Source organism: Alosa alosa, chromosome 20 (genome assembly GCF_017589495.1).
Source record: "Alosa alosa isolate M-15738 ecotype Scorff River chromosome 20, AALO_Geno_1.1, whole genome shotgun sequence".
Taxonomy (NCBI): Eukaryota; Metazoa; Chordata; class Actinopteri; order Clupeiformes; family Clupeidae; genus Alosa; species Alosa alosa.
In genome coordinates, this window is record NC_063208.1 from 3245602 (window position 1) to 3267211 (window position 21610).

The 21610-nt window shown below is 40.8% G+C and overlaps 1 protein-coding gene and 2 long non-coding RNA genes across 3 annotated transcripts in view; 1 reads left to right on the forward strand and 2 right to left on the reverse strand.

Annotated features, from left to right (window-relative positions):
* Positions 1–20524, forward strand: part of bzw2 (basic leucine zipper and W2 domains 2) — a 29801-nt gene extending 9277 nt beyond the window's left edge. Inside the window, exons 4-13 of the mRNA XM_048230127.1 lie at positions 2351–2527; positions 3689–3792; positions 4389–4454; positions 9358–9493; positions 9802–9911; positions 10867–11037; positions 11277–11423; positions 14121–14259; positions 19667–19789; positions 20057–20524. Coding sequence (XP_048086084.1) covers positions 2351–2527; positions 3689–3792; positions 4389–4454; positions 9358–9493; positions 9802–9911; positions 10867–11037; positions 11277–11423; positions 14121–14259; positions 19667–19789; positions 20057–20085 — 1202 coding nt within the window. The 3' untranslated portion in view covers positions 20086–20524. The remainder of the gene's footprint in view (positions 1–2350; positions 2528–3688; positions 3793–4388; positions 4455–9357; positions 9494–9801; positions 9912–10866; positions 11038–11276; positions 11424–14120; positions 14260–19666; positions 19790–20056) is intronic.
* Positions 5319–6162, reverse strand: LOC125285753. The gene is made up of 3 exons (XR_007192057.1): positions 6132–6162; positions 5592–5662; positions 5319–5375 (listed from the first exon to the last, which is right to left on the reverse strand). It is a non-coding gene; the product is annotated as an uncharacterized LOC125285753 (long non-coding RNA).
* On the reverse strand, positions 6723–8712 carry LOC125285752. The gene is made up of 3 exons (XR_007192056.1): positions 8589–8712; positions 7758–7889; positions 6723–6822 (listed from the first exon to the last, which is right to left on the reverse strand). It is a non-coding gene; the product is annotated as an uncharacterized LOC125285752 (long non-coding RNA).
* Positions 20525–21610: the final 1086 nt, after the last annotated feature.

Consider the following 21610-nt stretch of genomic DNA (forward strand, 5'->3'; position numbering starts at 1 on the left):
GTCAGTCATTATCAATCACTTTCACTTTTCTTCATTGCTCTGGCCGTTTATGATCCAATCAGCAACACATCAGAAATATAGAAAATAACATGTAACACAGTTATTAGAGAAGAGTCAGTCATTCCCCGTTGTTGCTGTGGCCGTTTATGATCCAATCAGCAACATATCAGAAATACTATTATACTACTATGGATATATAAAGGCTTTGCTGACAAATGCTTAGGCTATCAAATGCTTAGGCCCCGTTGATGCGGACTCCAAGCAGCCAGCCTTAGCTTGCTCTTAGCATATGTCGCAAATTTTTGACACTATACACAGACATTCAAGACTGGCAGCCTTAACCCTTTACCCCCCACAAGCACGCCATATGGCAACTGTGGCAAGGAAAAACTCCCATATTCCAGGAAGAAACCTTGAGCAGAACCTGACTTAATAGGGGGAGCCCATCTGCTTCTGGCTGGCTGTGCCCTCCAATAGCAGCAGATGTAGAATTAAGCAATATAGCACGAGTGAGAGTGGGGTTGGTCATGGATATTCCCACGGGTGTTGTTCGGCCGTAGCCACGAGGCCGGAGGCCGAGTGGCGCAGGCAACAACAGCCGTGGGAATATCCATGACCAATCCCACGATCACGAAGTGCTATTTGCTTTTTATACAACAATTCTACCACAAACTAAATTATCTGAAAACACCCCATTATTGTTTAAAAATGTTAATTTCGACATCGTTCTTACGCATCAAAAATAGTTCCCTTTTCAATAGACAAAGACAACGTCTTGGTTGCTAGGTAACCAACATTCCAGATCCCTCGTTATGGGTCTTTGTGGTTTTTCGTGTCTTCATTAAAAGAAATGTTGAAAGTCGGGCTGAAATTACGTTCATGTTTAGCTTTGCTGCATGCATGTTACAAGGACGCTGGGCCATGTCATGTAAGGGACATGGTACTGCAAAAAACGGAAACATAGCCTACATTGCAGAACCACTCAACTTTATTAATTTATGGTGAATAAATGTTACACTACTGTGCACAGCCCCATGCTTTTCTGACGTGACGATGCTAGCATGTTAGCAGCGGTTAGCTAACTATGCTAACGTTAGTTATCTATAAGTCTCCTCCAAGTGACAATCATATTATACACAATGCTGGCAATGCTGAGAACAATTAGCATCCTCGTTTATCTTACTTAGAGTTGACTGTGTGGCTTAATCCACAGATGTGGTGAAGCACTGTTTCGTTATGGTTTGCTAAGGAGTAACCCATTGCTTAAAATAGTGGAGAGCTGGGATGAGAACATGGTGTTGAATCTTCGTGCATTGTATCGCTGGAGTGATTTATTATTACCTGTGGGAAAGTCTGAGTTGAAATGTCCAGGGATATTCCAACTCATGGAACGTCTCTCGGCCAATCAGAAACAAATAAATAGTTCCATAGAACCCAATTGTTGTAGAATAATCTGAAAAAGTAGTCTACAGGATGAGTTAACTAAAAGCTTTCCTGTACAGGTATGTTTTCAGATCTTTTTTAAAAATATTTACTGAACTCGCCTGCTTGATGTACAGACGCAGGGTGTTCCATAGTTTGGGGGCATAATGGATAAAAGCAGCTTCTCCACTTTGTTTGTGGAGCACTTTGGGTACAATTACAGTAAAAGATTAGAATTGGATGATCTAAGTTTCCTTTGTGGTTGATAAGATATGCAAGAGCTCAGGTTTCCCCAGATAGGTAGCAGGAACCCAGACTAGAAATGACAGAGCTGCCACAATGCCTTATTTGGGATGTGTGTGTATGTGTGTATGTGTGTGTGTGTGTGTGTGTGTGTGTATGAGAGATGTGTGTGATAGTGTGTGTGTGTGTGATGCCTTATGAGAGATGTGTGTGATAGTGTGTGTGTGTGTGTGTGATGCCTTATGAGAGATGTGTGTGTGTGTCTGTTTGTGTGTGTGTGAGTGATGCCTGTTCCTCATGTTGCAGTGTTCCTCATTGCTCTCTCTCCTCCTCCTCCTCCTTCTCCTCCTCCTCCTCCTTTCCTCCCCCTCCTCTTCCTCCTCTCCTCCTTTCCTCCTCCTCCTCTCCTCCTTCTCCTCCTTTCCTCCCCCTCCTCTTCCTTCTCCTCCTCCTCCTCCTCCTCCTCTCCTCCATCTCCTCCTCCTCCATCTCCTCCTCTTCCTCCTCCTCCTCTTCCTCCTCCTCCTGCTCCTCCTCCATCTCCTCCTCTTCCTCCTCCTCCTCCTCCTCCTCCATCTCCTCCTCTCCCTCCACCTCCTCCTCTTCCTCCTCCTCCTCCATCTCCTCCTCTTCCTCCTCCTCCTCCTCCTCCTCCATCTCCTCCTTCTCTCCTCCTCCTCCGTAGATGAAAAGGAGAAGTTTGAGCCCACGGTGTTCCGAGACACGATCGTCCTGGGCCTCAACGAGTCTGGAGGGGACCTGGAGGCTGTAGCCAAGTTCCTGGATTCCAACGGCTCCCGCCTGGACTACCGTCGCTATGCCGACACGCTGTTTGACATCCTCATTGCAGGGAGCATGCTCGGTGAGACTGGAGTGGACGTGTGTGAGGGTGTGACTTTGTGTGTGTGGGGGTGTGGGTGTGTGTATGTGTGTGTGTGTGTGTTTGTGTGTGTGTGTGAGTGTACTGTATGTGTGGGTGTGTGTGCATGTGCGTCTGTATGTGTGTGTGTGTGTGTTTGTGTGTGTGTGTGTGTGTGTGTGTGTGTGTGTGTGGCTCTAGGGAAGTTGCAACAATAACCGGGAGGCTAGGCGTTAAAATCTGGTGAAAGAGGTCACCAGTAGTGTCCAGGTCCACTTCAACCCTGCCCACAAGCACACCTGGACCTAGGGATACTAACTTAGACACACACACACACACACAGATAAGAGGAGAAAGAGAGAGAGGAGAGAGAGAGAGGAGAGGAGAGGAGAAGGAGGGAGGAGGAGAAGGAGAGAGAGGAGAGGAGAGGAGAGGAGAAGGAGAGGAGGAGAGAGGAGAGGAGAAGGAGAGAGAGGAGAGGAGGAGAGAGAGGAGAGGAGAAGGAGAGAGAGAGGAGAGGAGAAGGAGAGAGAGGAGAGGAAAGGAGTGAGGAGAGAGAGAGGAGAGGAGAAAGGAGGAAAGAGGAGAGTGGGGCAGTGAAGTGTCTGTAGGGAGTCCTGTGAGCCACTCAGCATCAGTAACCAGAATTAATCTGCAGCTAAGCCTTCACCTCGCACCTCACACACACACGCACACACACATACACACTTTCTCACACACACACACACACACTCGGACAGACAAGACCACATTTAGCACATGAGTCACTCCAGTTCTCGAACACACTGTTTGCACGCACACACACACACACACACACACACACACACACACACACACACACACACACACACACGCACAGAGGTACTACTCCACAGACTTAATCTGTCTAATATTAGTTCACTTTCAGCTGTGGGGGGAGGGACAGTCTGTGAGATGGAATTGAGTCTTGATCAGCCCAATTACTGCTAAAGGGCTTACACACAGACTACTCATAGCCTACTACACACACACACACACACACACAAACACACACACACACTCACACATACACACACACACACACACACACACACATGTACATGTTAGCACATAGGTGTGTGTCTGCGCACTCTGTGTATTTGTGTGTTTGTATGCCTGACCTTTGACCTCATTCTGTTGCTGCAGCACCTGGTGGAACACGTATCGACGATGGGGACAAGACCAAGGTGACAAAACACTGTGTGTTCACTGTGGAGGAGAACCATGCTGCTCTCCGCAGCTATGCTCAGGTCTGTAGAACCACACTGCTGTCTCAGGTCTTTAGAACCACACTGCTATCACAGGTCTTTAGAACCACACTGCTGTCTTAGGTCTTTAGAACCACACTGCTATCACAAGTCTTTAGAACCACACTGCTGTCTTAGGTCTTTAGAACCACACTGCTGTCACAGGTCTTTAGAACCACACTGCTATCTCAGGTTTTTAGAACCACACTGCTATCTGTAGCAGATGTATTATGCACTCACTGATGCACTTATTCTTACTGTACTCTAATGTTTTTAAATTGTCCTAAAATTGTTGAGAACTGCTCTAAAACTTAAACTGTTTACTATGTTGTTAATCGCTTTGTCTAAAAAGCGTCAGCCAAATGTAATGTAATGTAATGTAATGTAATGATGGAGTCTGCCTTTCTAAGACACAGACTTTCAGACTCTGTTTATCACTGGGCCCATAGAAAGTGCCTCAGTGATGATTCAACATGATGAGTGTGTGTGTGTGTGTGTGTCTGTGGAGCTCATATCCTGTTGCTCATCGCCTGAGCCTGTACAGTAAAACAAGCAAACCAAATGAAGTAAACGTTCCACTCAGTGTTGTCTGTTTTCAGGTGTTTAATAAGCTGATCAGGAGGTATAAATACCTAGAGAAGGCCTTTGAGGAGGAGATCAAAAAGGTAAACCTGATTTGCTGAATCCACACCATACTAGCACAATATCACACACTGCATCACCAATTCATACTACACACTAGCACAATAGCATACCCACACTGCATCAATACATACACACACTAGCACAATAGCATACCCACACTGCATCAATGCATACTAAATACTAGCACAATAGCATACTGGACCCACACTACATCAATACATACACATACTAGCACAATAATATACCCACACTGCATCAATACATACACACACTGCATCAATAAAACATACTACATGCTACCAGCACAATTGCACACACTGCATCACCAATGCATACTAAACAATAGCATTCCCACACTACACCAAAACATACTAAATACTATATATATAATAACATATATGCATTTTATGCACATAATTCATGGTATGACTCACATACATCATAAACACCTAAATCCACTACATACCAATCATTAAAAGAAAACCCATCACACTACATCACCATAACACCCTAAATCCACTTCATAGCCACTAATCATAAGCAATAAAACCTCTCACACTACATCACCATAACACCCTAAATCCACTTCATAGCCACTAATCATAAGCAATAAAACCTCTCACACTACATCACCATAACACCCTAAATCCACTTCATAGCCACTCAATCATAAGCAATAAAACCTCTCACACTACATCACCAAACACCCTAAATCCACTTCATAGCCACTAATCATAAGCAATAAACCTCACACTACATCACCATAACACTTAAATCCACTTCATAGCCACTAATCATAAGCAATAAACCTCTCACACTACATCACCATAACACCCTAAATCCACTTCATAGCCACTAATCATAAGCAATAAAACCTCTCACACTACATCACCATAACACCCTAAATCCACTTCATAGCCACTAATCATAAGCAATAAAACCTCTCACACTACATCACCATAACACCCTAACACCATAACACCCTAAATCCACTTCATAGCCACTAATCATAAGCAATAAACCTCTCACACTACATCACCATAACACCTCTAAATCCACTTCATAGCCACTAATCATAAGCAATAAAACCTCTCACACTACATCACCATAAATACCCTAAATCCACTTTTATAGCCACTAATCATAAGCAATAAAACCTCTCACACTACATCACCATAACACCCTAAATCCACTTCATAGCCACTAATCATAAGCAATAAAACCTCTCCTTACACTACATCACCATAACAAAATCCCCTAAATCCACTTCATAGCCCACTCTTTCAATCATAAGCAATAAAAAACTCTCACACTACATCACCATAACACCCTAAATCCACTTTATAGCCACTAATCATAAGCAATAAAACCTCTCACACTACATCACCATAACACCCTAAATCCACTTCTTATAGCCACTAATCATAAGCAATAAACCCTCACACTACATCACCATAATACCCCTAAATCCACTTCATAGCATACACTAATCATAAGCAAAAACCTCTACACTACATCACCATAACACCCTAAATCCACTTCATAGCCACTAATCATAAGTAAAACCTCTCACACTACATCACCATAACACTTAAATCACTTATAGCTACTAATCATAAGTACAAAACTCTCTCTACACTACATCACTATAACACCCTTAAATCCACTTCATAGCCACCAATCATAAGTAATAAAACACACTACATCACCATAACACCCTAAATCCACTTCATAGCCACTAATCATAAGCAATAAACCTCTCACACTACATCACCATAACACCCTAAATCCACTTTCATAGCCACTAATCATCATAAGCAATAAAACTCTCACACTACATCACCATAACACCCTAAATCCACTTCATAGCCACTAATCATAAGCAATAAAACCTCCTCACACTATCACCATACACTAAATCCACCTCTATAGCCACTAATCATAAGTAATAAAACCTCACACTACATCACCATAACACCCTAAATCCACTTTCATAGCTACTAATCATAAGCAATAAACCTCTCACACTAAATTCATCACCATAACAAAACCCACAAATCACAAACTTCCATAGCCACTAAATCATAAGTACAAAACTAAACCTATAACACTAAATCATCACCATAATCATAAGCAAATCCCTCTACACTTTTATAGCCACTAATCATTACAGCACAAAAATAAAACCTTCTCACACTACATCACCATAACACCTTCTAAATCCACTTTATAGCCACTAATCATAAGCAATAAAACCTCTCACACTACATCACCATAACACTCTAAATCCACTTCATAGCCACTAATCATAAGCAATAAAACCTCTCACACTACATCACCATAACACCCTAAATCCACTTCATAGCCACTAATCATAAGCAATAAAACCTCTCACACTACACTATAACACCAAATAACACTTAAATCCAAAAACCTTCATAGCCACTAATCATAACTAATTCAATAAAAACCTCTCACACTAATAATTCATCACCATAACCACCCATAAATCCACTACATCATAGCCACTAATCAATCATAAGCAATAAAACCTCTCACACTACATCACCATAACACCCTAAATAATCATAAGCACAAAAACCTTCACACTAGCACCATAACACCCTAAATCCACTTTATAGCCAAATCATAAGCAATAAAACCTCTCACACTACATCACCATAACACCCTAAATCCACTTCATAGCCACTAATCATAAGCAAAAAACCTACTCTCACACTACATCACCATAACACCCTAAACTCCACTTCCCATAGCCACTAATCATATAAAACCTTCACACTAAACTATAACACTAAATCACACTAATCATCACCATAACACCCTAAATCCACTTCATAGCCACTAATCATAAGCAATAAAACCTCTCACACTACATCACCATAACACCCTAAATCCACTTCATAGCCACTAACTCATAATAACAATAAAGCTACCTCTCACACTACATCACCATAACACCCTAAATCCACTTCATAGCCACTAATCATAAGCAATAAAACCTCTCACACTACATCACCATAACACCCTAAATCCACTTCATAGCCACTAATCATAAGCAATAAAACCTCTCACACTACATCACCATAACACCCTAAATCCACTTCATAGCCACTAATCATAAGCAATAAAACCTCTCACACTACATCACCATAACACCCTAAATCCACTTCATAGCCACTAATCATAATCCACTTCATAGCCACTAATCATAAGCAATAAAACCTCTCACACTACATCATCACCATAACACCCTAAAGCCACTTCATAGCCAAAACTAATCACCATAACACAAATAAAACCTCTCACACTACATCACCATAACACCCTAAATCCACTTCATAGCCACTAATCATAAGCAATAAAACCTCTCACACTACATCACCATAACACCCTAAATCCACTTCATAGCCACTAATCATAAGCAATAAAACCTTCACACTCATCACCATAAATATCCACTTCATAGCTACTAATCATAAGCAAAAAACTCACACACTACATCACCATAACACCCTCCTAAATCCACTTCATAGCCACTAATCATAAGCAATAAAACCTCTCACACTACATCAAATCCATATAGCACCATAAGTAATAAAACCTAAATCCACTTAAATCATAGCCACTAATCATAAGCAATAAAACCTCTCACACTACATCACCATAACACCCTAAATCCACTTCATAGCCACTAATCATAAGCAATAAACCTAAAACCTCTCACACTACATCACCACATAACATAACTTAAATCCACTTCATAGCCACTAATCATAAGCAATAAACTTTCATACACTACATCACCATAATACCCAAATCACTTATAGCTACTAATCATAAGTAATAAACCTCTCACACATCACCATAACACCTTAAATCCACTTCATAGCCAATTAATCATAAGCAAATAAACCTCTCACACTACATCACCATAACAATTCCTAAATCACTTCATAGCCACTAATCACACTAAGCAATAAAAAATCCTCTAGCACACTACATCACCATAACACCCTAAATCCACTTCATATAGCCACTAATCATAAGCAATAAACCCCTCTCACTACACTACATCACCATAACACCTAAATCCACTAATTTATAGCCACCTAATCATAAAGCAATAAAACCTCTCACACTACATCACCATAACACCCTAAATCCACTTCATAGCCACTAATCATAAGCAATAAAACCTCTCACACTACATCACCATAACACCCTAAATCCACTTCATAGCCACTAATCATAAGCAATAAAATCTCTCACACTACATCACCATAACAATAAATCCACTTCTATAGCCACTAAAAACCCTCACACACTACCATAAGCAAATAAAACCTCTCTCACTACATCACCATAAAATATCCACCCATAATCATAAGCAACAAAACCTACACTACATCACCATAACTTTCATATAGCCACTAATCATAAGCAATAAAACCTCTCACACTACATCACCATAACACCCTAAATCCACTTCATAGCCACTAATCATAAGCAATCCTCTCACACTAATCACCATAACACCCTAAATCCACTTCCTATAGCCACTTTTCAATCATAAGCAATAAAACCTCTCACACTACATCACCATAACACCCTAAATCCACTTCATAGCCACTAATCATAAGCAATAAAACCTCTCACACTACATCACCATAACACCCTAAATCCACTTCATAGCCACTAATCATAAGCAATAAAACCTCTCACATGGGGTAAATAGACGTCAGGCTCATTGGCTTTTTTGTGCCAACACACACAGGGTGTCATGAAATAGAACCAGGTGGTGGCCGCGGACCTGTTGAGAGTCTTTCCGTCACGTTCATGCATTGCACATGTGTAGGTCTTTGGTTAGTCCCTGATGGTGTGACGTCACTTCCTCTGCAGTTGCTGCTCTTCCTGAAAGCGTTCTCGGAGACAGAGCAAACCAAGCTGGCCATGCTGACCGGCATCCTATTGTCCAGTGGCAACCTGCCCCCGCCAATCCTCACCAGCCTCTTCAGCGACAACCTGGTCAAGGAGGGTGAGTCTGACACACAAATACACACACACACACACACACACACACACACACCAGTCAATCCTGGCAGTTTATATATATATATATATATACTCTTTTGATCCCATGAGGTAAAATTTGGTCTCTCAAGGGGTTAGGTGCCTTGTTCAAGGGCACTTCAGCCGTGTCTACTGGTCAGGGTTCGAACTGGCAACCCTCCGGTTACAAGTCCGAAGCGCTAACCAGTAGGCCCCGGCTGCTCCTCTAAACATTTAAACGTTTAAACAGTACCATTGCTACATTTAGCTCTGTTGTGCCTTGTGTGGTGTCAGGAATCTCTGCATCCTTTGCTGTGAAGATGTTCAAAGCCTGGATGGCAGAGAAGGACGCCAACTCTGTCACCTCTGCACTCAGGAAGGCCAACCTGGACAAGAGACTGCTGGTAGGTCCGGCCTCCTGTCTCGTGCTGATGATGTCATGATGCTTGATGCTGTGGCTGAGTGGGAGTGTGTGAGTGGGTGTCTATCACACTTGTTACTATAGCAACTCTATAGATGTATGAATGTGAGTGTCACTTCTTTTTATCATGGAGAAGTGTTTCCATGGTGATGCCTTCTGTGTGTGGGTGTGTGTGTGTGTGTGTGTTATTATCTAACTCATGTCATTAACCTCTCCCTGTAGCTTCCATGACAACAGAATCAGTTCACTTAAATCCACATGTAGTCCAAAAGTATTGCGATGTGTGTGTGTGTGTGTGTGTGTGTGTGTGTGATGTGTGTTTTAGAGTAATGCTATGTGTGTTTTTGAGTAATTTGATGTGTGTTTTTGAGTAATGTGATGTGTGTTTTTGAGTAATTTGATGTGTGTTTTTGTACTCCTCTAAAACACGTAGTCCAAGACTAATGTGATGTGTGTGTGTGTGTGTGATGTGTGTTTTTAAAACACGTATTCCAAGAGTAATGTGGTGTGTGTTTGTGTGTGTGTGTGTGTGTGTGTGAGATGTGTGTTTGGGTTTCACTCATGTGGGGATGGGCTTCACTCTTGCTCCAAGGAATAAAGTGTATCAGAACACTAATCTACACAAGCCCTCTCTCTCTCTAACACACACACACACACACACACACACTGTAACGCAGGATGACCTGATGGTCAGACGTGTAACCCCATTCCGTAATGAAAGTTCTTCCAGAGTGACTGTCAGTGAAGAACCCCTACTCTGTAGGAGCCTTGGCACTGCACAGGAAGTGATGTCATTGTGTTGTGATGTGTGTGTGTGTGTGTGTCCCTCAGGAGCTGCTTTCTTCTAATAAGCAGACGGTGGAGCACTTCTCCAAGTACTTCACAGGAAGTGATGTCATTGTGTTGTAATGTGTGTGTGTGTGTGTGTGTGTGTCCAGGAGCTGCTCCCTCCCAATAAGCAGACGGTGGAGCACTTCTCCAAGTACTTCAACGAGGCGGGCCTGAAGGAACTGTCTGAGTTCCTGCGTGTGCAGCAGACCCTGGGGACACGCAAGGAGCTGCAGAAGGAACTACAGGAACGCCTGTCCCAGGAGTGCCCTATACGAGAGGTACACACACACACACACACACGCACACACACACACGTATTTGGATTTTGTTGTCATTATTTCATCTTGTTTCATGTGTGTGTGTGTGTGTGCGTGTGCTGTGTGTGTGTGTGTGTGTTGGTTTGCTTTGTGTGTGCGTGTGTGTGTGTGTGTGTGTGTTTGCTTTGTGTGTGTGTGTGTGTGTGTGTGTGTGTGTGTATGTGCTGTGTGTGTGTGTGTGTGTGTGAGTGTGTGTGTAGATAGCAGCGTATGTGAAGGAGGAGATGAAGCGGAATGAGCTCCAGGAGCAGGCTGTGATTGGTCTGCTGTGGACCTGCCTCATGAATGCTGTGGAATGGAACAAGAAAGAGGAACTGGTTGCTGAGCAGGCTCTCAAACACTTGAAGGTACACACACACACACACACACACACACACACACACACACACACACACACACACACACACACACACACATACACACACACACACACACACACACACACACACACACACACACACACACACTAGAGTGTGGCTACCCGACCCGAGCCCGACGGGACCCGACGGGTCGGGTCGGGTTCGGACAAATATTTACAAATTATAGTCGGGTTCGGTTCAGATCTGCTTTACATGATGCAAACGTTTGTTTTTTGAGAATAAAATAAAACGTAACAGCTTTCTTCCTGTGTGCAAGATTTGTTTAAGTAGCCGTGACAACGCATGTGCATTTCAGGTGGCACGTCTTGGGTGAAGTTAAAAAAAAAGTTGTTAGCCTATCAGGAGATTTTAAGACCAAAGAAAACTAAGCAAATTAACTCTAGGCCTACAATGTAAAGGGAGTTGTATTTGCGTTGCATACTGAGGTAAAGACATAGGCTACCGGTAGGCTATACGGTCGTCTCGTTCAACTGGAGGAGGATTTCCTCGAGTTGCCCCAATTAATGTTGATGCTGCATATGGATCAGTGACAGAGGGACTGTTCGTCAATGGTAAGACTAGAATTTCACTTGCTTGGGCCTCTTGTTAATGTGCGCTGTGTGTGACCTGCGTGTGTGCACGCTCATCTGATTCTGTAGACAAGAATTCCATTTGTTGTTTGTTCCGTTTAATGGGCTAAAGACAGGCTATCCACAAACGTGAACGTTTAATCACTAGCATGGGAATAACTGAGGCATCATCTGCGTCTGGCTCGGGCCGGGTTCGGACAGAAATTTGCGGCCCGGATCGCACTCTAACACACACACACACACACACAGAGGAATGAATAAAAATGATTTTAAAAAATGTTAATACAGCAGAATGAATGAATGAGTGAGTGAGCGTTAGCCGTGTGCATCATATATGATACTCAAGTTTCCCAGACCTGTTCTTCTTCAGCCTAACCTGAAAAAAAAAAATCTGCTGAAAAACCCACTGAATGCAATCTGACAGGTGTAGTCTGCCATCTGGTGGAAAAACAGTGTCCTGCAAGCAGCACTGTGACTTATAAAACTTAAAGTGTATGCTCTGCCCAGATTTTATGACACAGTAAAGCCAAATGCATTTAACCCATAGAACCCGATTGACGCAAAGTGCGTCAAAAAATACACCCTTTCTTCTCTGTTACATTGCTCCGCGACTGTTCATCGCAGCGAGATGAAACATTTATTGTATGACAGAGAAGAAGTGGGGCTTTCCAAAGACACTACGCACTTGTCTGTACGATCAAGTATGACATTTTTAAAAATCATGAAATTAAATCAAATTGCATCATATTTACAGTCTATACTTCACCTGCGCACCCATTACTCTTGTTTGAATTACTCGCGAACCCGTGATCGCATAGATATGACAAGCATATTAGATGAAAGAGGAGACACAGGGCTATCCATTGGTACCATGTATATCGATCCTTCTGGTTTATATAAACAGACGAAGTGACTGCAAAATATTAACTTCATGTACACAAACCACACTGCACACCCATTACTCTCGTTTGAATTACTCACGGACTCACGGAGACACAGAGCTATCATTTGATATACCAATATAACATCGTTCTGGGTTATAAAACAGACGAAGTGACAGCAAAATTGAGAATCATTATGAGTGCATACACCATAGGCACACATGCTAACATGCAAACTTGGGTCAAGTCAGGTCAGATCAGTTCGTGTCACAGATATGGAGCGCAGAAATGTCATATTTCATCACTAAATAAAAAATGGCATTTATTTCTGTAAATCACACACCACATATTTCTGTAAATTGCTCAGCCCCAGAGTATTCCTTCAACATGGCAATTATATTGCCCGATTCAGGACAGTCTGCCCTACACACACATGAAATGCATGTAGAGCTATGAGCTTGCTGTGGAGAGATACAGGTCAAAATATAAGACTTTTTATAATACGCTTTTTATATTTAAATTCTTTAAAAATAAAAATAAAATCAATGCTAGTACTAATACATTAAATGATCTGGATAGCCTAGACTCTGCTGAAAAAAACAATATATAATGTGTGTGTGTGGCACTTACAATGACCAGAATAAATCCTTATGAATAAAGGTATAGTGAAAATGCCCTAAAAACAGCTTAGGGTTCTAAGGGTTAAAATATAGGAAAAGGGAAGAAACAGAATTGATTGATTCAAATGTTATTATCACATTTATACCTCTAAAGCCTGACACATCATATAACACAAAAAACATTTAACAATAACATTTTTTGTTTGTATTGATCAAATGGTCCAACAACACTGTACAAATTCCAACAACTAGAATTTTCTGCCTGTTATTTCACGGGTCCGACTTTCTTTACTGTGTTAATACTTCTGAAGATTCTCAAAATAACATGTCAAATGTTTGGGAAATAAACATAACCCCCAGAATTAGATAACAGTATACATCCCCTTCTGCTCTCTATGAGTGCAATAACCCAGTCTGACAGCATTAGCTTAGCTTAGCATAATTCACTGAAAGTGGGTAAGACCAGCAGGCCTAATAGCTCCCTAACAGCAATTAGCTAGGCTAATTGGTCTAACCCACTTTCAGTGAATTATGCTAAGCTAGGCTAACTGGTTTAGCCCACTTCTGAACTGTCGTACCCTCTGTGTGTTCCAGCATTACGCACCCCTGCTGGCCATTTTCAGCTCTCAGGGCCAGTCGGAGCTCGTTCTGCTGCTGAAGATCCAGGACTACTGCTACGACAACATCCACTTCATGAAGGCCTTCTCCAAGATTGTCGTGCTCTTCTACAAAGGTTCTTACACCAGCCAGCATTGGAGGCCGCTCATGTCTGGAGAAAAGCTCACTGATAAAGTCCACGCCATTTAGAAAAGACAAATAAATCCTGTCTAGTAAAAGGACAGGATCACTGGAGCACACAGATGTTTAGATTGCTTATTTTTATTTTAGAAAGGTGCAGCACATGACTAACGTTTCAAATGTAACTTTAATCATTTGCTGCACCTTTTTCAAATAAAACTAGAAATGCAACAATGAATTACCAGTGCATGAAAATGCAAAGATTGTGATTGTAAAATATCATGTATAGTTAAAACAGATAATGCAGGGGGGTGCTGTGGCACCATATACAGGTCCGAGTGCCCACGGGGACCCAGGTTCGAATCCGACCTACGGTCATTTCCCGATCCCAGCCCACCTCTCTCTCTCACTTGATTCCTGTCACTCTCCACTGTCCTGTCCAAAAAATATACTTAAAAAAAAAACAGATAATGCAGAGATGGTTACTAAGATGTTGCTAGGATAGACATGGTAGTTGCATAGTTTTATGAGTGTTGATAGTTCAAAAGTAGATAGTTTAAAAAGATGTTGATAGACAGATAACTTAATGAACGTTGATAGACAGATAGTTTAATGGATGTTGATAGGCAGATAGTTTAATGGATGTTGATACACATCGTTCAATGAATGTTGATAGTTTTAGATAGTTTAAAAGATGAATGCACATAATTTACAAGTTGTTAGATAGTTTAACTAGTAAACTAGTTGTCAGATAGTTTAATGCATCTTAATAGATATTGACAGTGCCGCCGCTACCACCACATGCATCACGCATCAGAGCACCAAGTGACAGAGGGGGCACCACAATTTAGCCAATAAATATCTTTACTCCAAACTGTTTTCCACTCTTCTTAGAGAACATTTATAATGTCAAAATGCACCAACAGCATGTTAGATAAGGATGATACTTTTGGGGTCCTCTCTCAACCTCCATTATGCAGCAGCTCTAACTTAAACGTTATCCTACAAAAAAAAAAAAAAAAACATATTAATACATTAACCTGTGTATTAACCTCATAGCTTAAGAAAATGTACAAAATCTTGGCTGTGAATTACGGTGTTCCATTTATTTCGGAAAGCGCCTGAGCGCGCACGAGAGGGAGAGAGAGAGTGGCAGGTTCCAGCTGGCTTGTCATTGTTGATCATTTTTTAATATAAGAAATTTTAAAAGGAAATCATGAAGGCAACAAAGACGAGTCTAGAGCAGAGCTTGTAATGATCAGTATGAGAACCGTGTAGACACAATGTTCTTAAAGTCACAGTGCACCATTTATAAATTAGTTGAACAGCATCAAAATAGTAATATTTCTTAACAAAAAAATATTTTGAAACAAAATGACTTCATCATTGTGATGAATGACAATCATTTTATAATTGATATAATTTAAAACAGCTTTGGGAACCCGAATGGCCAGGAGCGGCACTGGATGTTGGTAGGCAGATAGTTACAGTAAATTAATGTTGATAGGCAGATAGTTAAATGGATGTTGATAGGCAGATAGTTACAGTAAATGGATGTTGATAGGCAGATAGTTAAATGGATGTTGGTAGGCAGATAGTTACAGTAAATGGATGTTGATAGGCAGATAGTTAAATGGATGTTGGGTAACACTCCATAATAAGGTGCCATAATAAATAGCAAACTAGTAATTACCTAACCCTTTTTGGTAATATTTGTTAATTGTTACTAACATATCTATTTGGCACAAGTTAATAGTTTTTTAATCATTAATTAAATATTAGTTGTTTGCATAAAATCTGTATGTTAATGTTTTAGCAAATCTATTAACTAATATTGTATTAATATGTGTTAATAGTTAACTAAATGTCTTTTTTGCACTAATTAACTGTTATTTCTTTCATCATTTAAATGTTAAATGTTTATTTGCAAACTATATGTTAATAGAAAAGTTAATGACTTATTATTATTTAACTAATTGTTATTAAACTGTGCTTCTGCCTATCCCAATATGAACCCCTCCCCATAGGACCCTTACAATAGATAGATAGATAGATAGATAGATTTATTGATCCCCAAGGGGAAATTCAAGAAAAAAACACGGAGCTACCTTGACATGCTGCCACTGTTGTCGGCGCCGGAACCGCTTGCAATAAAGTTGGTTAAGCTTAATTAATATATTAGTAGTATATAGCTATAAGCGTGGGGCCCCTTATAATAAAGTTGGTTAAGCTTAATTAATATATTAGTAATATGTAACTAGTCAGACGGTGAAGGGGCCGAGACCAAAACTGGCTTATCACATTTATTCCTTTAGGAAAAGTTAAAACAAAAAAAAAGTAGTTGAATGGGCTATATTACATACATCATTCCTATACCATCACTGTCAGCCCTACTAGCAAGGGAGACATGCGACATGGAATGTTCAGGTGCACAGAACGACAGTTTATTAATATTCTGAGACTCACTAAACACTCACAGGCGTGACCATAATGGAGGTCATGCATAAACATAATGCTAAACTAAATGTACATTCATTTCCTGCTAGACTGAATTGCACTTTCCATGCACACTAAGCTAAACTACACTGAATGCATGGAAAGTTGCTAGCGGAGTTTACAGCTAGTCACGTTAGACTCAGTGTGTATGAACTCGTGGTCATAATGAAAACATTAATAAACGTTCTCTAAGGGTACGTTCAGACTAAGCGTCTTTTTCTCAGCTGCCGGCGTCCGTTTTACATTATAAACCTATGGAGTAGACCGTGTTTTCAAAAAAGTCGTCTGCTTCTTTTAAAACGCGACTGCAACTGTCTTTTTCTGCAGCTCAGAAGTTGAGAAATGTTCAACTTCTAGCGGAAAAACGCCATACGTCATGCTGTCTTTTTTACAGATGACCAATCACAAGCAGATTACCGAGACCTGTGGTTTCCCATGACAACCAAGTAAAAAATGGAGAAGGTGACAGAACACCGGTCGAGAGACTCGTTTTAGTGTCTGAGCATAGGGAATTGTTTGACATGACTTCACAACTTTACCATAACATACCAAAAGCAATAGCCAACGTGAGTTTTCTCTTCTCATTTGGTACCCACACGTAACGTTAGTAACTTTGTCTATCGCAAAAAGACGCTTCCGGCTGCTTTTTGGAACAAGAACGCTGGCAGATTTTTTTTTTCAAACTGAAAAAACGGTCTGCATAACTTCTTTTGTCAGAAAAAGACGCTAAGTCTGAACGTACCCTAAGTTACTAGAATTGCACCCAAATCTTAACTCAGTTGTACATGTAAAATAACATAATACAGGTGGTATATCAAAGTTTTCAACTTTTTCAACAACATTTTACAGTTACAAAATTAAAACAAAGTGGGGAGAGCTTTATACAGTCAACCTACGCAATGCAAAGCATACCGCTTCTGATCGGCTATGGCAACAATACAAGGACAAAACGCAGCAGAGCTGCAGTATAGCGTTTCTCCAAAGGGGGCTCCAAAATACCAATCTCAATAAAGTTGCTTAATTACGGCGAAAATCACATACAAACACTAAACTACATTCTAACTCTGTTACACCCCCCTCCCCTGAATTTCACCAAATTCAAGCAGCAACCAAATAGTACTTCCAAAGGCAAAGAGTACACTACTTTCAAACACGAGACAGAGAGTCACCAATTACAGGACAGCCAACCACAGAGGTATCCAATAAGGATGAAGTGGAAGAAGAGGAGCGCAAACTCTCACACAACCAACCACTGGCAGTAGGGTGCCTTATACACCCCACAAGACCATAAAGCTATAAACCATAAATTCCATAAATTATCCACAAAGCTAATCAGAAAAGCTAGATAAATAATAATATGTCATTAACTTTTATATTAGCATATAGTTTGTAAATAAACATTTAACATTTAAATGATGTAAGAAATAACTGTTAATTAGTGCCAAAAATATATTTAGTTAACTATTAACATATATTAATACAATATTAGTCAATAGATTTGTTAAAACATTAACATACAGATTTTATGCAAACAACTAATATTTAATTAATGATGAAAAAACGATTAACTTGTGCCAAATAGATATTTTAGTAACAATTAACAAATATTAACAAAGGGTTAGGTAATTACTAGTTTGCTATTTATTATGGCACCTTATTTTGGAGTGTTACCGGATGTTGATAGGCAGATAGTTACAGTAAATGGATGTTGATAGGCAGATAGTTAAATGGATGTTGATAGGCAGATAGTTACAGTAAATGGATGTTGATAGGCAGATAGTTGAATGGATGTTGGTAGGCAGATAGTTACAGTAAATGGATGTTGATAGGCAGATAGTTAAATGGATGTTGGTAGGCAGATAGTTTAATGGATGTTGATAGGCAGATAGTTTAATGGATGTTGATAGACAGGTAGTTAATAGACAGTTTAATGGATGTTGATAGGCAAATAGTTGAAAGGATGTTGATACACATAGTTTAATGAATCTTCATACTTTAAAGCTGTAGTAGGCAAGATTTGTTTGATCATATTCACTGAAACCGACACTATGCTCCGACAGAAAAACATAAATCAGCCAGTTTTAGAAAAAAACCTGCACTTCTACCTCCACCTAGCCTGTTATTTGTTTTGCAAAATTCCACAGCTCCCGGGTCTTCTGGTCCAATCAGAGCAGGGCTGTGTGAGATCTGACTGTCAATCACAGTCTGGTGCGCACTGACGAGCACAAACTCGATGAGTGGATACTCGGTGGTAGTGGGGGAGGGGCATTAGAGTTGTAAACATTCAAAATTTTGGCTAAGTCCCCTCAATCTGTCAGACTTGCCTACTGCAGCTTTAAAAGTTGATAGTTTAAAAGTTGAATGTAGATAATTTAATGGATGTTGATAGGCAGATCATTTAATGGATGGATGAATGGTTTGAAGTAGATGGATGGAGAGAAAGTTGGATGGACGTTGCCTTGTATCCTGTATTCCAATTAAGAAAAAGGGGGCCTAGTTGAGCAGATGGCAGTTGATACAGGTACCTAATTGAGGCCACTTACCAACGAAAAGGAAAGTCTCTGCTGGACTGGGCTGAGGAGCTCTTGCATGCTTGTGTTTGTGTGTTTGTGAGTTTTAAACATTGGGTTTGCTCTCTGTGTTGGTTCCCAGCAGATGTCCTGAGGAGCTCTTGCATTCTTGTGTTTGTGAGTTATAAACATTGGGTTTGCTTTTTGTCTCAGTTCCCAGAGGACATCCTGAGCTGCGCTGCGGAGCTCTTGCGTGCTTGTGTTTGTGAGTTATAAACGTTGGGTTTGCTCTCTGTGGTAGTTCCCAGAGGACGTCCTGAGGCGCTCTTGCATGCTTGAGTTTTTTTGTGTGTTTATGAGTTATAAACTTTGGGTTTGCTCTATGTTGTTTCCCAGCGGACGTCCTGAGCGAGGAAGCCATTCTGAAATGGCACAAAGACGCCCACTCAGCCAAGGGCAAGAGCATCTTCCTGGAGCAGATGAACAAGTTTGTGGAGTGGCTTCAGAATGCAGAGGAAGGTGTGTGCGTGTGTGTTTGTTTGTGTGTATGTGTGTGTGTGTGTGTCTCTGTGTGTGTGTGTGTGTCTACAGAGGAAGATAAGATATTTTTAGATGAGAAATGACAGCACAGAGAATGATAGTGATGTATCACAGGTTGTTATTATTAATCTATTTACATGTTAAGTCTCAACAGTATGTTTTCTTGTGGAAAAAATATGTTTTGTGCTTTCCTTCCTTTCTTTCTCGTATTCTCTCTTCTTCCCTTTCTTTCTTTCTTTCCTGCAGAATCTGAGTCAGAGGGCGAGGAAGACTAGCTCTGGGGTCGTGTTGGCCTAAATGACCTTGGCCCTTGGTGCACCTTTAGTCCCCACAATGTTGCATAGTGTCCAAAGTCCCAGACACCCCTCCACACACACACACACACACACACACACACACACACACCCAAACATATACTGTACATGCACACTCTCTCACACACACACACTCACAAACACACACACACACTCCAGAGGAGGAAGCCGAGGGCCTCCTGGCTCAGTGCTTACCGAGCTCTAGCCACAGGCCCGTAGATAAGCCTTTATGACGCCCCCTAGTGGGCACTGTCTGCCAGTGCTCCTCAGGTACAGCCGGACACACAGGCCTTTAAGGTAGAAGATCTTGAAACTTGATCAAACGCACTTGTGTATGTAACTTGGCAATGCTTTTTGTTCTCTTTTTAATAATAAAAAAGATGTTTTGTATACACCAATGCTTCAGAGGTCTCTGTGTTCCTTATTGACTGTCTGCAGTATACTGTACTTTGTCATCACTCTTACCACTTTCTCAAATTAACCCTGTCCCAGTTAAAACAACCGTGGGATGGATACATTTATTGTGATAAACTACCAGTAATTCCACTTTTATGTTCCCTGACCCCCGTGCAAACGTTGCGAGAGGAGTGAACATGCAAGGTTTATAAGATAGAGATAGATAGATACTTTATTGATCCCCAAGGGGAAATTCAAGGTCTCAGTAGCATACATCACACACAAAATGCACTTACAGCAGAAAGAGTAAATATAAGTATATATAACAAAACTCCACTGTACAATAGAGACAGTAGAAGATAAGAAAAACTAAAAAACGAAATACTAAATATACTATATAAATTAAATAAAAAAAATCCACAGTGTGCTTAAGGATGATCAAGCATGAGGCACTGGCAGGGCCGGTACTGGGCCTGTGATTCTGTGTGCGTGGTAAGGTAGAGTGAGTGTCATGGTGAAGGTGCAAAAAGTAGTCCAACAATCCAATAGTATCTAGTAATCCAATAATCTTTGCAATGAACTAGCAATGCCTAGGTTTATAATATTTGTAATGAACTAGCAATGCCTATGTTTAGTCTTTTCTATGATCTCTTAACCAGTGCCAGAGTTCCCTTATAGAAATAGCCTAACTAGCCTATTAGGCCACTGCCATTTTTGTCCCATGCTGTATGGGTTTATGAATTTACCAAGCAGCAAAGCTATAATTGTATTTAAATGCCTAGCCTACATAGTCTACTATTGAATAAGATGTAGGTTATTGAACGGGCGTGGCAAAGGGGTGCTTGTGGAAATGCAAAGGACCTCGTAGACGGGCTCTGGTCTAGACCTACATGTACAGTCGGCCTATAGAGCAGCGGAGTGGTAGCCTAATCGCAAATATTCCGGCCAGGCTGATTACTGTGATCTTCAAAGATAGTAAGTGGCTGCGCCCTTCCCACAACCCTGGTAATAAGGTGGTAACAACTATGATGATCTGACAGGTTATTGAATGCGTATGAGATGGGTAGGCTGCTATTTAGACTGCTTAAGA